General features: G+C 43.4%; 1 protein-coding gene across 3 annotated transcripts in view; it reads left to right on the forward strand.

Moving 5' to 3' along the window:
- SEC61A2 (Sec61 translocon alpha 2 subunit) overlaps window positions 1-16,445 on the forward strand; it is a 44,282-nt gene that overhangs the window by 1,977 nt on the left and 25,860 nt on the right. For 2 of the 3 annotated variants that reach the window (XR_003121223.1, XM_025397460.1), the window contains exons 2-4: window positions 1,965-2,032; window positions 4,370-4,435; window positions 14,852-14,930. Coding sequence is in view for 2 of the 3 variants with exons in the window: in XM_025397460.1 (XP_025253245.1) it covers window positions 1,965-2,032; window positions 4,370-4,435; window positions 14,852-14,930 (213 nt within the window). In the remaining variant the exon portion in view is untranslated. The remainder of the gene's footprint in view (window positions 1-1,964; window positions 2,033-4,369; window positions 4,436-14,851; window positions 14,931-16,445) is intronic. The other variant, XM_025397461.1, reaches the window with a different exon arrangement.

Raw genomic sequence — 16,445 nt, forward strand, 5'->3', positions numbered from 1 at the left:
ATATATATATATATATATATATATATATATATATATATAAAATAAAATCAACTTTAGGCAACTGCAGAAATATAATCACTCATGTCAGCTTTAAGAGTTTTGGGATGTTAGTATACAGAAGCCAGTGTCTGTAGGGGAAGAAGAGCCGCAGAGCCTAATACCTACCTGCGGCTTGTCTTTCTCCACATTGCAGACCCTTTGGCAAAGGACAGAAGCTTGAGAGATTGTCATTTTCACCCTTCAGTTCTCTGGCAGGACTTGACTTAAGCCACGCCAGAAGACAGTGTCTATCCTTAAAGAACCTTGATTTATCTTACCTTTATATACTACAAGACTAGTCTGGGAAAACAATACTTTCTGATGAAATGTAATTGTAAATTCTCTGGGTTATTTTACATAAGCAGGTATTTTGCTATTACCTGGGAGAGTAACCAGGCAATGAAATGTGGTCTGATGAAATGAAGCAGAGATTACATACTTTTTTTTTCTTTTTTTTTGAGACGGAGTCTCGCTCTGTCATCCAGGCTGGAGTGCGGTGGCTGGAGCTCGGCTTACTGCAAGCTCCGCCTCCTGGGTTCACGCCATTCTCCTGCCTCAGTCTCCTGAGTAGCTGGGACTACAGGCACCCGCCACCACACCCCATTAATTTGTTTTTTGTATTTTTAGTAGAGACGGGGTTTCACGTATTAGCCAGGATGGTCTCGATCTCCTGACCTTGTGATCTGCCCACCTTGGCCTCCCAAAGTGCTAGGATTACAGGTGTGAGCCATCGTGCCTGGCCTACATACTTTAAAAAGTTAACTATAGGGGCCGGGTGCCGTGGCTCACGCCTGTAATCCCAGCACTTTGGGAGGCTGAGATGGGTGGATCACGAGGTCAGGGGTTTGAGACCAGCCTGTCTCTACTAAAATACAAACCCTGTCTCTACTAAAATACAAAAATTAGCCAGGCATGGTGCTGCGCACCTATATTCCCAGCTACTCAGGAGGCTGAGGTAGGAGAATTGCTTGAACGCAGGGGGGCAGAGCTTGCAGTGAGCCAAGATGGCACCACTGCACTCCAGCCTGGGCGACAGAGGGAGAATCCGTCTCAAAAACGAAACAAAGCAAAACAAAAACAGCTAACTGTAGGGGCCAGGTGCCATGGTTCATGCCTGTAATCCCAGCACTTTGGGAGGCTGAGATGGGAGGATCACTTGATGTTAGGAGTTTGAGACAAGCCTGGCCACCATGGTGAAATCCCATCTCTAGTAAAAATACAAAAATTAGCCAGGTGTGGTGACATGCGCCTGTAATCCCAGCTACTTGGGAGGCTGAGGCAGGAGAATCACTTGAACCTGGGAGGCGGAGATTGCACTGAGCCGAGATCGTGCCACTGAACTTCAGCCTGGGCAACACAGAGAGACACTGTCTCAAAAAAAAAAAAGTTGACTATAGGAGGTGATTGCATGATTTTTTTGTCACCTATGCATTTCGGCATCTTTCAGTTGTTTAAGCCAGTTCTCTGCAGAAGAGCCCATTTCCTGTTGTACTTCCTGAGTGCAGAAGGCACCCTCCTGTCTTCCTCCTCTGATACCTGCTTTCTTCTATCATGCATTGTCTCATGGGTACCACGGTAGGGTACATTTGCTCCCTTTTTGACGTCATGATGCCCTTTGAACAGCCCCTTTTCTCTGTATATAAAATGATTGGATACAAGTGTGAGGAAGTAAAGTTCTGGAAAAAGATTGCTTGGATTGCTTTGCTTCTACTGACTAGCCATCAAACCATTTGGACTTTTTTGTCCCTTGAATGATATCTCTTCCTTTACGTATCATTTGAAGTGGAGAACAGTATGATTATTTAATTTGAGGCTGTAAGGATGGGGTGAATTGCTGGTGAAAGAGAATATTTGTGTTTGATTCTCTAGAAAGATTTTTTTTAACTTTATAATAATAGGGACATTTATTCTTTTTCTTTTTACAGTCAAATTTTTAGAAGTTATCAAACCGTTCTGTGCAGTTCTACCAGAAATTCAGAAACCAGAAAGGAAAGTAAGTATAAGATTTTAGTAATATAGAGGGTAGCTCAAGGACTTACCCTACTAAACCAGGAAAATTCATTTCCTTTCCTCAGTCCTTCTCTGTCGGTAATTGGAAAACTATTGGTGCTCATCCTCCTTGCAAGAGGCACCAACTGAATAAAACTAATATAAATCTGTTTAAATCTAGGTAGATTATCTCATGCTTTCAAAAATGACTGTTCTTTAAGTTGTGACGTTTCCAAACTAAGTGTTTCTTCGGCCTGTGTGTTAGTTAAGACAGAGTATTCTCCTGTCTGTAGTGATCCTTCATAAATCCTGTAGTATAGGGTGTGTATTGTGTTTGCTAATGATGTGACCTACTGGACTAGAAATAACCCGGTCTGCTGGATAGGTTTTGATGAGTACAGCTGTTTCATGTAAATGAATTGCATTTGTGCAAATACATACCTCCCATTTCTTGATTCATTCATTGGAAAGAAAAATGACAGGAATGCATTCAGAAGATACTGTGACTGGGTGAAATCGTTCTTCTATCATTGCGAACTTTCAGAGTTAAGGTATTTAAATTCTGGAAATATTGTTATTTCTAGATTGGCCAATTTCTAGAAATTCTTCATCAAACTACAAATTTCTCATCAAACTAATAGGAATAGGGATATAGAGATAGGTAAAAAATTTTAAACTTACTATTTGATTTAGAAGTATTTATTTATTTATTTATTTGGGATGGAGTCTCACTCTGTCGCCCAGGCTGGAGTGCAGTGGCACGATCTCGGCTCACTCCAAGCTTCACCTCCCGGCTTCACACCATTCTCCTGCCTCAGCCTCCTGAGCAACTGGGACTACAGGTGGTGGCCAGCAAGCCCGGCTAATTTTTTGTATTTTTAGTGGAGACGGGGTTTCACTGTGTTAGCCAGGATGGTCTCCATCTCCTGACCTCGTGATCCGCCCACCTCGGCCTCCCAAAGTGCTGGGATTACAGGTGTGAGCCACCATGCCAGGCCTAGCTCCTACTTTTTTTTTTTTTTTTAAGATAGAGTTTCGCTCTTGTCTCCCAGGCTGGAGTGCAGTGGCGTGATCTTGGTTCACTGCAACCTCCACCTCCCGGATTCAAGCAGTTCTGCCTCAGCCTCCTGAGTAGCTGGGATTACAGGCATGCACCATCACACTCGGCATATATATATATATATATATTTTTTTTTTTTTGTATTTTTAGAGAGACGGGGTTTCACGATGTTGGTCAGGCTGATCTTGAACTCCTGACCTGGTGATCCGCCCGCCTCGGCTTTCCGAAGTGCTAGGATTACAGGCGTGAGCCACTGTGCCCGGCTAGCTGCCACTTTTAAGTGAGAACCCACAGTGTTTGATTTTCTACTTCTGAGTAATTTCACTTAAGATAATCTCCTCCAGTTCCATCCAGGTTGCTGCAAGGGACATGGTTTAATTCTTTTCATGGCTCAAAAGTATTTCATTATTTACATATAGCATATCTTCTTTATCCAGTCATCAAGAAGCATCTGTGGGCCAGGCGCGGTGGCTCATGCCTGTAATCCCAGTACTTTGGGAGGCTGAGGCGGGTGGATCACAAGGTCAGGAGATCGAAACCATCCTGTGAATGATGAAACCCCATCTCCAAAATTCAAAAAATTAGCCAGGCGTGGTGGCGGGTGCCTGTGGTTGCAGCTACTCAGGAGGCTGAGGCAGGAGAATGGTGTGAACCCGGGAGGCGGAGCTTGCAGTGAGCCAAGATCGTGCCACTGCACTCCAGCCTGGGCGACAGAGCGAGACTCTGTCTCAAAAAAAAAAAAAAAACAAGCATCTGTGCATGCGTGTGTGTGTGTGTGTGTGTGTGTGTGTGTGTGTATGAGAGAGAAAAAAATGTTTATACAAGCCTGTAATCCCAGCACTTTGGGAGGCCGAGACGGGCGGATCACGAGGTCAAGAGATCGAGACCATCCTGGCTAACACGGTGAAACCCTGTCTCTACTAAAAAGAATACAAAAAACTAGCCGGGCGAGGTGGCGGGCGCCTGTAGTCCCAGCTACTCGGGAGGCTGAGGCAGGAGAATGGCGTAAACCTGGGAGGCGGAGCTTGCGGTGAGCTGAGATCCGGCCACTGCGCTCCAGCCTGGGCCACGACAGAGCGAGACTCCGTCTCAAAAAAAAAAAAAAAAATTTATAAAACTTTGTATCTAATAAACAAAAATGCTTCCTTTATTAACACATACAGACATTCCCAACTTTTGTGAATTAGGCCCCAAAGAAGATCCTCAAAAATCCACCCCCCCGCCAAAAAAATTTATTGTTTCTTGATTTTGATTGATGATTCTCTTTATTTTGTTGCACAGATCCAGTTTAGAGAGAAGGTTCTATGGACTGCTATAACGCTCTTCATTTTCTTAGTATGTTGTCAGGTATGTAATTATACTGTTAAATAAGTGTCTCTACCATTGTTCTAAGGTCTTGATTGGTTAGAATTTGAGAATTTTTTTTTTTCTTAAAATAAAAAATACATTGAGCTCAATATATTGAGCATTATTATCCTTTTTATTTTGTATTATTAATTTTTATTTGAGATGGAGTCTCATTCTGTCGCCCAAACTAGATGCAGAGGCATGACCTCGACTCACTGCAACCTCTGCCTCCTGGGTTCAAGTGATTCTTCTTCCTTGGCCTCCCAAGTCTCGAACTCCTGACCTCAAGCTATCCACCTTCCTCAGCCTCCCAAAGTGCTGGCATTATAGGCGTGAGCCACCGCGCCCAGCCAAATTTTTATATTTTTAGTAGAGATGGGGTTTTCCTGTGTTGGTCAGGCTTATCTCGAACTCCTGACCTCAGGTGATCTACCTGCCTCAGCCTCCGAAATTGCTGGGATTATAGGCGTGAGCCACTGCACCCTTTTTTATCTGGCAATTTTTTGTTTTTAAATGAGATGCGGTCTCTATGTTGCCCAGGCTGGTCTCCAGCTCCTAGGCTCAGGTGATCCTCCTGCCTCAGCCTCCCTAGTATGTAGGCCAGCAGGTGTGCCCCACCATGCCTGGCTAATTTTTAAATTCTTTTGCAGGGAAAGGGTCACACTAAAACCAAATTTTTAGAATCTTGGGTTGTACTATGTTTAAAAATTACTAAAACTCGATGATAGTGTTTTTTTGTTTTTGTTTTTTGGTTTCTTTTTTGAGACAAGGTCTCACTCTGTCACTCAGGCTAGAGTGATCACTTCAGCCTCGCCTTCCCCAAACCCAGGTGATCTTCCCATCTCAGCCTTCTGACTGGCTGGGACTAGCGGCACGAGCCACCATACCCAGTTACTTTTTTTGGTATTTTTTGTAGAGATGGGGTTTTGCCATGTTGCCCAGGCTGGTCTCGAATTCCTGGGCTCAAGCCATCCATCTACCTCTGTCTCCCACAGGGCTGGGATTACACGCCTGAGCCACCACACCCAGCCCAATGATACTTTCAAATAAAATTTTGCAGACATACTAAGTTCACAGTGTGAGTATGAAATGTGATCTGCCTATGTTTTAGGGTTGTTGTAAAGATTAAATAAGATAACTTAGGTCAAGGTGGATGGGCATGGTGGCTCATGCTTATAATCCCAGCACTTTGGCAGGCCAAGGCAGGTGGATTACTTGACATCAGGAGTTGAGACCAGTCTGGTCAACATGGGGAAACCCTGTCTCTACTAAAAATACAAAAATTAGCTGGGCATGGTGGTGTGCACATGTAATCCCAGCTACTCAGGAGGCTGAGGCAGGAGAATCACTTAAACCCAGGAAGTGAAGGTTGCAGTGAGCCGAGGTCACACCACTGCACTCTAACTTGGGCAACAGAGCGAGTTCCCATCTCAAATAAATACATGAATAAAAACCAGATAATTTAGGTCAAGGTTTTTTGGGGAGTTCGAAAAGCTATTGAAATACTTGTAAGAACTTTTAAAAAATTATATTAGGAAGCAATAGAACAGATTAGGTACCTAATCTGGAGAAAAACTATATTTTCTTTGTGAAAAATGAAATGATCTGATAATTAAAGTACTTTTACTACTGTACTTGCTTTAAATTTGTTTTAAATGGTCAGGGAGAGAAGTTTAAAGAAACAAAGAAAAATACAAAGAAAAAAAGAATAGTCATCCATATTTCTACCATTTACTTTTAGCATCTTAGAAACTCCTCTCCCACCATTAAAAAAAAAGTCAACCTTATGGAGGTTTAATACATATACGGTAAAGTGCACCTGTTTTTAGGCGTATGTTTTGGAGAGTTTTGACAAATTTGTGCACCCACGTAACTACAACCTCTGTGGATATAGAGCATTTCTGTCACCCCCAAAGTTCACTGTAACCTTTCTCAGTGAATCTCCACAGGCCCAGGCTGCCACTGATCTACATCCTGTTACTCTACTTTGATTTTTCTAGAGCTTCGTGTAAATAGAATCATACAGTAGTATTCTTTAGTGTCTGACATCATCATAATCATTCTGAGATTAATTCATATGGTCATTACATCAGTAATTCATTCCTTTTTATTTCTGAATACTGTTCTAATGTATGAAGTTATCACAGTTTATTCATTCATTCACTTGTTAGACATTTGGGTTGTTTCCAGATTTTGGCTACAACAAATTAATTTGCTATGAACATTGATGAATACGTATTTCTGTGGATATTTTTCATGGGTGAGTACTTAGGAGTACAGTTGTGGGGTTTATAGTAAGTGTGTGCTCAACTTTATCAGAAATTGTCAGCTCTTTTCTAAGTGGTTGCCCCATTTTGCTTGTTTGTTTGTTTGTTTGTTTGGAGACAGAGTCTCGCTGTGTCGCCCAGGCTGGAGTGCAGTGGCGCGATCTCGGCTCACTGCAAGCTCCGCCTCCCGGTTTCAAGCGATTTTCCTGTCTCAGCCTCCTGAGTAGCTGGGATTACAGGCATGTGCTATCATGCCCAGCTAATTTTTGTATTTTTCGCAGAGCTGGGGTTTCACCATGTTGGACAGGCTGATCTTGAACTCCTGACCTCAGGTGATCTGCCTGCCTCAGCCTCCCAAAGTGCTGGGATTACAGGCGTGAGCCACCACGCCCAGCTCTTGGTTGCCCCATTTTGTGTTTCCACCAGCCGTGTTTTGGAGTTCCAGTTGATCTGTATCCTGGTCTACTTTTGTTATTTTTGATTATTTGAATAGTAGTCATCTTGCCGGGCGCAGTGGCTCACTCCTGTAATCCCAGCTCTTTGGAAGGCTGAGGCGGGTGGATAACCTGAGGTTGGGAGTTCGAGACCAGCCTGACCAACATGGAGAAACCCCGTCTCTACTAAAAATACAAAATTGGGCTGGAAGCGGTGGCTCATGCCTATAATCCCAGCACTTTGGGAGGCTGAGGCGGGCAGATCACGAGGTCAGGAGATTGAGACCATCCTGGCTAACATGGTGAAACCCCGTCTCTACTAAAAATACAAAAAATTAGGTGGGCGTGGTGGCGGGCGCCTGTAGTCCCAGCTACTCGAGGTGCTGAGGCAGGAGAATAGCGGGAACCCAGGGGGCGGAGCTTGCAGTGAGCTGAGATTGAGCCACTGCACTCCAGCCTGGGAAACAGAGCGAGACTCCGTCTCAAAAAGAAAAAGAAAAAAAAAAATACAAAATTGGCTAGGTGTGGTGGCAGATACCTGTAATCCCAGCTACTTGGGAGGCTGACGCAGGAGAATCGCTTGAACCGGGGAGGCAGAGGTTGCGGTGAGCTGAGATGGCGCCATTGCACTCCAGCCTGGGTAACAAGAGCGAAACTCCATCTCAAAACAAACAAACAAACAAAAAAATAGTAGTCATCCTAAGGCATGTGGTTTTAATTTGCATTTCCCTGATAAATGCTATTGAGCAACATCTTCATATGCCTATGAGTGCTTGTTTATTTATCAGAAGAGTAAAGTGTCAGATTTGTAAAGTGTCTTTGCAAATCTTTTGCCTATTTAAAAAATTGATTATTGTCTCATCATTGAATTATAAACATTTTTACATTTTCTGGATACAAGTCCTTTGTTAGATGTGTGTATTAAGAATTATTTCTCCCAGTCTGTGGCTTGCCTTTTTTCTTTTTTTTTTTTTTGAGACGGAGTCTCGCTCTGTCGCCCAGGCTGGAGTGCAGTGGCGGGATCTCAGCTCACTGTAAGCTCCGCCTCCCGGGTTCACGCCATTCTCCGGCCTCAGCATCCCGAGTAGCTGGGACTACAGGCGCCCGCCACCTCGCCCGGCTAGTTTTTTGTATTTCTTAATAGAGACAGGGTTTCACCGTGTTAGCCAGGATGGTCTCGATCTCCTGACCTCGTGATCCGCCCGTCTCGGCCTCCCAAAGTGCTGGGATTACAGGCTTGAGCCACCGCGCCCGGCAGCTTGCCTTTTTTCTTAACAGTATCTTTTGAAGAACAGAAGTTTAAACATTTTATTTTTTTCTTTGTATATTTTTTCAGAGACAGACTCTTGCCATGTGGCCCAGGCTGTCCTCGAACTCCTGGGCTCAAGCAATCCTCCTGCTTCAGCCTCCTGAGTAGCTGGGACTACAGGCGAGTGCCACTGCGCCCAGCAGGAGTTTTAAATTTCGATGAAGTTTAGTTTATGTTTTTTTTGTTCCTTGGATGGCTTAGAGTTTTTGCTTCCTAAGGAATTTTTGCCTATTCTAATGTCATGAAGATTGTCTCCTGTGTTCTTCCAAACATTTTATAGTTTTAACTTGTATGTTTTGGTCTGTGATCTGTTCCAAGGTAATTTTTATGTGTGGCGTGAGGTAAGGGTTGATTTTCATTTCTTTTACATGAGTATCCAGCACCGTTTGCAGAGAAAAATTCCCCATTGAATTACTCAGGCCTCTTTGCTGAAAATTGGTTAACCATATAAGCACGAGTCTGTTCCGTGCTCTCTGTTGATCTATGTATGTGTCCATCCTACTGTAAGCCACTTCTTAGTAAGTCCTGTAATCAGTTTGCAGTCATTACTCCAGCTTTATTCTTTTTCAGAATTGTTGTGGCTATTCTAGATCCTTCATATTTCCACATAGATTTTAAAATCAACTTGTCAATTTCTACAAGAAAGTCCGCTGGGATTATCATTCATGTTACTTTGAATTTATAGGTCAATTTAAGAGAATTACCATATTGACAATATTGAATCTTCTAATCCAGGGCTCAGTGAATTTTTTTCTGTCAAGGTTCAGATAATAAATATTTTGGGCTTTGCTGCTAAAGTTTAAGAATCCAAGAAGAAAACAGAAAGAATGACATTTCGCATGCCTGTTTCTTTTTTTTTGATTCTCCTGCCTCGGCCTTTAGAGTAGCTGGGACAACCGGCATGAGCCACCATGCCCAGCTAATTTTTTTGGATTTTTAGTAGAGGTGGGGTTTTACCACGTTGGCCAGACAGGTCTGGAACCCCTGACCTCGAGTGATCTGCCCACCTTGGCCTCCCAGAATGCTGGGATTATAGGCATGAGCCACTGCGCCCAGCCTCACACGACTGTTTTCATGTAATAAATTAATTTATGCATCTTAGGTTACATTATTTCTCTCTAATATGTTTATATAGTTGCCAAACTGTTTCTTTTCGTCTTTCTGATGCTAGGCAGCTCTGCCTCACGTGGGAGATTTCTTTATTCTCTTTCCTCTGAATCTCGACGAGATTCTAGCCAGTTTTCTTTAGGGAGTGGTAGGAGGTGGGATAAACTGAGATAAGTACAGTACATGCTGCCTGGACTCTGCTCTCTCTTCACTTAAGAAAATTATTTAATCGGTACATAACTGATGTATATATTTTCAGTGTACCTGTGATAATTTAATGCATTTGTATAATATATAAAGATCAAATCAGGGTAAAGGATATCCATCACCTTAAATACTTGTCTTTTCTTTATGCTGGAAACATTTGACCTATTCCCTTCTAGCTGGTTTTTGTTTTTGTTTGAGATGGAGTCTCAGCTCTGTCGCCCAGGCTGGAGTGCCATCGTGCAATCTCGGCTTACTGGAACCTCCGCTTCCCGGGTTCAAGCGATTCTTGCGCCCCAGCCTTCCAAGTAGCTGGGATTACAGGCGTGTACCATCACACCTGGCTAATTTTTTTGTGTTTTTAGTAGAGATGGGATTTCACCATGTTGGCCAGGTTGGTCTTGAACTCCTGAGTTCAAGTTATCCACCTGCCTCTGCCTCCCAAAGTGCTGGTATTACAGGCGCAAGCCACCGTGCCCAGACCCTTCTCGTTATTTTAGAATGTACAGTGTTTCTTGGATTTTTGTTAACCGTCTTGAGAAGCTGTCCGCCATCTGACTGAGGGGGAGTGTCTTTCATTTTAGGCCCCAGATTGCTGCCCTGTAGTGGAAGAGTTTTTCATTCCCAATTTGGTGTAGTTCATTATACTTCACTTCCATCAGAGAGGCTCAGCCCGTTGCTGTCTTCTCTTTCATCCATTTCTTCCCAGCTGCTGTTTGTTTCCCTTCCTTCTTATCCAGAGGAGGGAACAAGATAAGAATATCTGCGGTTTACTTCCTCCAGATTTGGAACGTTGATGGGAGGTCTAAGATCCTGTTGACTTCTCGTTGTGAGGGTCAGGAGCAGCTCTGGTGTTGAGTCTCCTTCCTTCTCCACTGTCTGGAGTTTTCCCCAGGACCACCAGGCTTCAAGTTGACAGTCCCTTTTCTTGTTTGGCTGCTTCACAGATTTTTTTCTCTTTCCATAGCTTTTTTCATTCTTGGTAGCTTTTGCTATTTTACATGTTTTAAAAACTGTATTTTAGGCTGGGCATGGTAGCTCACACCTGTAATCTCCTCACTTCGGGAGGCAGAGGCGGGCAGATCAGGAGTTTGAGACCAGCCTGGCCAAAATGGTGAAACCTCTTCTCTACTAAATATACAAAAATTAGCCGGGCGTGGTGGCACACACCTGTAATCCCAGCTACTTGGGAGGCTGAGACAGGATAATTGCTTGAACCTGGGAGGTGGCGGTTGCAATGAGCCAAGATTATACCACTGCGTTCCATCCTGGGTGACAGTGAGACTCTGTTTCCAAAATAAATAAATAAATAAATAACTGTGTTTTATGATGTGTGGAGGAAAATGCTGTTATTTAATTTCATCTTGCCATCTCCCCCCACAAATACTTTGTTTGGTTTTCTGTTTGGAAATCCCTGGTGCTAATTTTCTGTTTCTCCATCTGATTAGTTCAGGTTTCTAATTAGGGCATAGAGTGCTTGGTTTCTCTGAGTATTGTACTGTATTTTTGTCAAGTTTGTTAAAAGAGAACCTTCAGACAAGATAAACTTAGGGTTTATTTGAGCATTAAAGGATTCATGAACCTGACAGCACTCAACATGGGTAGAGGGTCCGCGAGCTGCTCCACAGGTGTGGGCAGTGAGCTTTTGTAGCAGAAGTAAAGAATTGGAGAAGTAAAGAAAGTACTTGATTGGCTACAGCTAGGCATTTGCCTCATTTGATTATGTTCCTGTGACAGGTTTCTGTGTAGCTAATAGGCGGGTTGGCTGTCTGTAATTGGCTGAAACTCATTCAGAATCAAATACCCTCTAAGGTCATTTTCAGTTTTCTTTTGTGAGATTTCAGGGTACAGAAACAACCACAGGCTAATGGCCACCTGCTTAGAGTGCCTTAACAAGTTGAAACTGATTATTATATTAAATATAGCAAAAAGTTTGGAACTCTGCAACTGTGACAGATTCATAGAAAATAGGCTCCTATTGTTTCCCACCTGTTGTTGTACATGATCCTTTAGCTATGGAATTTACTAAATGAAATAAAATTAGTAACCAATTTTCATAATCCTATTGGCTGCAGGAAAGGAGGGTATACCGTTAATTATGGGAGGTTGGCTTGTTCCATTTCCCACAGAGCACCTAACCATCGGGGATTAAGAAAGGTCGTTGGCCGAATGACTGCTTTCCACTTGTGGAATATTTTGGGTTTTTTTTGTTGTTGTTTTTTTTTTTTTTTGAGACGGAGTCTCGCTCTGTCGCCCAGGCTGGAGTGCAGTGGCCGCATCTCAGCTCACTGCAAGCTCCGCCTCCCGGGTTCACGCCATTCTCCTGCCTCAGCCTCCCAAGTAGCTGGGACTACAGGCGCCCGCCATCTCGCCTGGCTAGTTTTTTGTACTTTTTAGTAGAGATGGGGTTTCACCGTATTAACCAGGATGGTCTCGATCTCCTGACCTCGTGATCTGCCCATCTCGGCCTCCCAAAGTGCTGGGATTACAGGCTTGAGCCACCGCGCCTGGCCACTTGTGGAATATTTTGATATGGACTCTCCTGTAATGTTTCTTTTGTTTGTTTTTTTGGAGACAGAGTCTCGCTCTGTCGCCCAGGCTGGAATGCAGTGGCGTGATGTCCGCTCACTGCAAGCTCCACCTCCCGGTTTCAAGTGATTTTCCTGTCCCAGCCTCCTGAGTAGCTGGGATTACAGGCACGAGCTGCTGCTCCCAGCTAATTTTTGTATTTTTAGTAGAGATGGGGTTTCACCATGTTGACCAGGCTGGTCTCGAACTCCTGGCCTCAAATGATCTGCCCACCTTGGCCTCCCAAGATGCTGGGGCTACAGGCCTGAGCCACTGCTCCTGGCCCTCACCTCTCTCTTTAAATGAAGAGTGTCTACAGCTGCAAGGTGCACATAAAATATCCGTGCTTCATGCTTTACCAGTTTTGTTACCCAGCTAATAAATTCAGACATTCAGAGAGGTTTCGGTTGATCACGTGAGTTGTTTAAAATTGCTGCCAGCATGTTTTGTAACTTTCTGTTTTTTTGTTTTTTTTTGAGATGGAGTCTCGCTCTGTTGCCCGGCTGGAGTGCAGTGGCGCATCTCAGCTCACTGCAAGCTCCGCCTCCCGGGTCCATGCCATTCTCCTGCCTCAGCCTCCCGAGTAACTGGGACTACAGGCACCTGCCACCACGCCTGGCAAATTTTTTTTTTGTATTTTTAGTAGAAACGAGGTTTCACCGTGTTAGCCAGGATGGTCTCGATCTTCTGACCTCGTGATCCACCCACCTCGGCCTCCCAAAGTGCTGGGATTACAGGTGTGAGCCACCGCGCCCGGCCTTGTAACTTACTTAAAAATCAGTTTCACATGGAGAAGGTTTTTGAAATGTCTTTTTCCGATCCCCACATGGTTGAGGAAGGGTTGAGGCCAAGTGCTGTATCCTAAACATGGGTCATATGATATGAAGCAATCTGAATAAGGTGTTTCTTTGTTGTTGTTGTTGTTTTAATGAAAAGTTAATGTCCTCATGATGGAAAGTTTGATACACTTGAAAAGAATACAGAAGAAAAAGTCAATCATCATTCCACCATCTACAGATAATCGCTGTTTAGGATTTAAAAAGATATCTACCCCTAGTTTTATTCTCTGTACATCTATTTACAGTGTCAATGTTTCTATATACACGTTTGTACCTTTGTTTTTATACTAGGGCTTCTTAACAGTGGCACTCCTGAATTTGAGTGGGATGACTCCTTGTCACGGGGGGGGGGCTGTCCTGTGTATTTTAGGATGTTCAGCAGCATCTCTGGCCTCTACCCACTAGATGCTAGCGGCACCCCCTGTTCTGTGAAAGGGCTGTATATGCAAAATGACCCCCAAACACTGAAGCAGCTGAGAAACCAATCCATGTGGGAGACAAATCCAGTTTGTCAGTAGAGGGTGAGTTTGGGGCAGCCGTAAGACAGGGAAAGGCCTGCACTCTCACTCTCAGATCCGGGGCTAATCTATCACCGGGAAAGGGTGTACACACTTTGTGCAGGACAATTGAAGGCAGCCTTCCGGAACACGTAACAATGCTCTGTGTCACCGCCTGTCATTTGTGTAACAGCATCAAGGTTGCTTGGCTCTCAGGGCAGCATTTATAGCGAGTACAGGTTCTTATACTGATGACTGTAAATAAAGCAGGAATCAGGAGTGACCCCTGGGACCAGGGTTGAGCAGAAGTCACCCTGGTAGATTAGCATCCAAGATGGAGTCACTTTGGTCTCCACCTCGACCCCAAGTTGTGACAACCAAAAATGTCTCTAGATATTGCCAAATGTCTTGGGTGGGGGCTAAAATCACCCCAGGTTGAGAACTGCTATTTTATATTTAGTTTTATGACGTAAGTACTTCTTCCATGTTATTACAGATTTAGTAAGCATAATTTTTAGTGGCCCTGTAATATTCCACTGTGGATATCATCTTCAGTCTTACATTGAGAAGAGTGACCTTGGCTGTCTTTAGTACATAGAGCTTTGCAAAATTATTCTATGACTAGGCAGGTATAATATTCCATAATCTACTGGTGGGAGTGTTTTTTAAATCGTGGTAAAAGTATATAAAATATGACATCTTAACCATTTTTAGATGTACAGTTTAGTAACATTAGGAATATTCACATTGTTGTACCACAACACTCCATAACCGATGTGAATATTTACTAGTGAATGCACTAAGTAATGATTTGTTGTTTTTATTTTTATTTTCACTTTCTGGTTCTTTTAATTACATTTTTTATTAACCCTTATCTATGTGATGGAATGTTTTTCTTTTTATTTTCTTTTTAATAAACAGCTTTACCTTGAAGATATGCTTGTTTTTGTTAAGGAACACGAGAATAGTTTTTTTAAAAGTATTGCAAACATTAAGTGAATACACTGTAAATTAAGTGCACACTTTATACTTTTTTTTTTTTTTTTTTTTGAGACAGAGTCTCTGTCACCCAGGCTGGAGTGCAGTGGTGGGATCTCGGCTCACTGCAGCCTCTGCCTCCTGGGTTCAATTGATTCCTATGCCTCAGCCTTATTAATACAGTTTCATAAACTATTTTGTGTACTGTTTTAGATCCCTCTGTTTGGAATCATGTCATCAGATTCTGCAGATCCTTTCTACTGGATGAGAGTTATTCTGGCTTCCAATAGAGGTACGCGCGTCTTTTCTGTCTCCACATTCCTCCTCACAGCAAACAGATGGAAATGTGGATTAGCAATGAGTTTTCAGTGCCTACAAGGAGGGGAGGATATCATTGCCTAGAGAAGCCTAGTGTGTAGGTAATGACAACACCATGTGATTACCGTAATCATAGAGAAATCTGTTCTTGGGTTTTCATGGACTAGAAAACCCTGATCTTCGTGTCAAAGAAGGTGATGTCCAGGTAACATTGGAATTGGAGTCCAGGTGGGGCCTGGTGGCTCACAATCCTAGCACTTTGGGAGGCCAAGGTGGGCGGATCATCTGAGGTCAGGAGTTTGAGACCAGTCTGGCCAACATGGTGAAATCCCCGTCTCTACTAAAAATACAAAAATTAGCCAGGCATGGTGGTGTGCACCTGTAATCCCAGCTACTCGGGAGGCTGAGGCAAGAGAATTGCTTGAACCTGGGAGGTGGCGGTTACAGTGAGCTAAGATCGTACCACTGCAATCCATTCTGGGTAACGGAGTAAGACTCTGTCTCCAAAAAAAAAAAAAAAAATAAGAGGAGTCCAGTGTATGAGCCAGTGGGGGAGCTCAGCTGGAGCTGAGCCTGAAGCCTCAAGCAACATGGTTCATCTGCGAAATTGTGGCTGAGGATGCTGGACAGTGAGACTAGCAAGGGGTACAATCAGTCATGAGGTTTCTTGCATTTAGGAACAGTGGTTGCCTCTTTTTTGGAAACACTTTTTTCGGGTGATCCTCCCACTTCAGCCTCCTGAGTAGCTGGGACAATAGGCACAGGCCACAATGCCTGGCTAATTTTTGTAGTTTTGTAGAGATGAGGTTTTGCTGTGTTGCCCAGGCTGGTCTTGTACTCCTGGGTTCATGCCATCCTCCCTCCCTGGCCTTTCAAAGTGCCGGGATTACAGGTGTGAGCCACGCACCCAGCCTGGAAACACTTTAGCTGGCAGATTTTTTTTTTTTATGTTTTTAGGTTATAAAGGTAATATTGATTTATTATTTTAAAAATGCACTAGCAGTTTGTATATAGATTTATATGAAGCTGAAAAGAAAAGTGTCACTTCTGAGGGGAATTCTGGCGAATTTGTTAGATTGGTGACTATGCATTGAGGCCTTTTCTTTGCACGTACATTCACCTACATATATCTATATAGTTCTTATAACTCTAAGATGTCCTGTATATACTATTCTGCTACTTTGGTTCCCTAATATCTTACATGAGCTATTAATGGCCATGTTATTATTCCATTATAAGGATATGATGGGATTTATTTGATCATTCATTCAACACATGTTTAGTGAATTCGTACTGTGTGTCAGGTGTCAGCCTTTGTGTAAGGTGCCGAGATTAGAGCAGTGAACAAGACAATGTCCCAATTGTTATGGAGTTGATATTTGCTGTTTGGGGAGGTACATGGGGTGGGGAAGGGGCTCTAGGAAGGTGATCTTTGAAGACACCTGCAGGAAGTGAGAGAGGAGGCCATATGAAGACCTGAGGGAGGCAC

Source organism: Theropithecus gelada, chromosome 9 (genome assembly GCF_003255815.1).
Source record: "Theropithecus gelada isolate Dixy chromosome 9, Tgel_1.0, whole genome shotgun sequence".
Taxonomy (NCBI): Eukaryota; Metazoa; Chordata; class Mammalia; order Primates; family Cercopithecidae; genus Theropithecus; species Theropithecus gelada.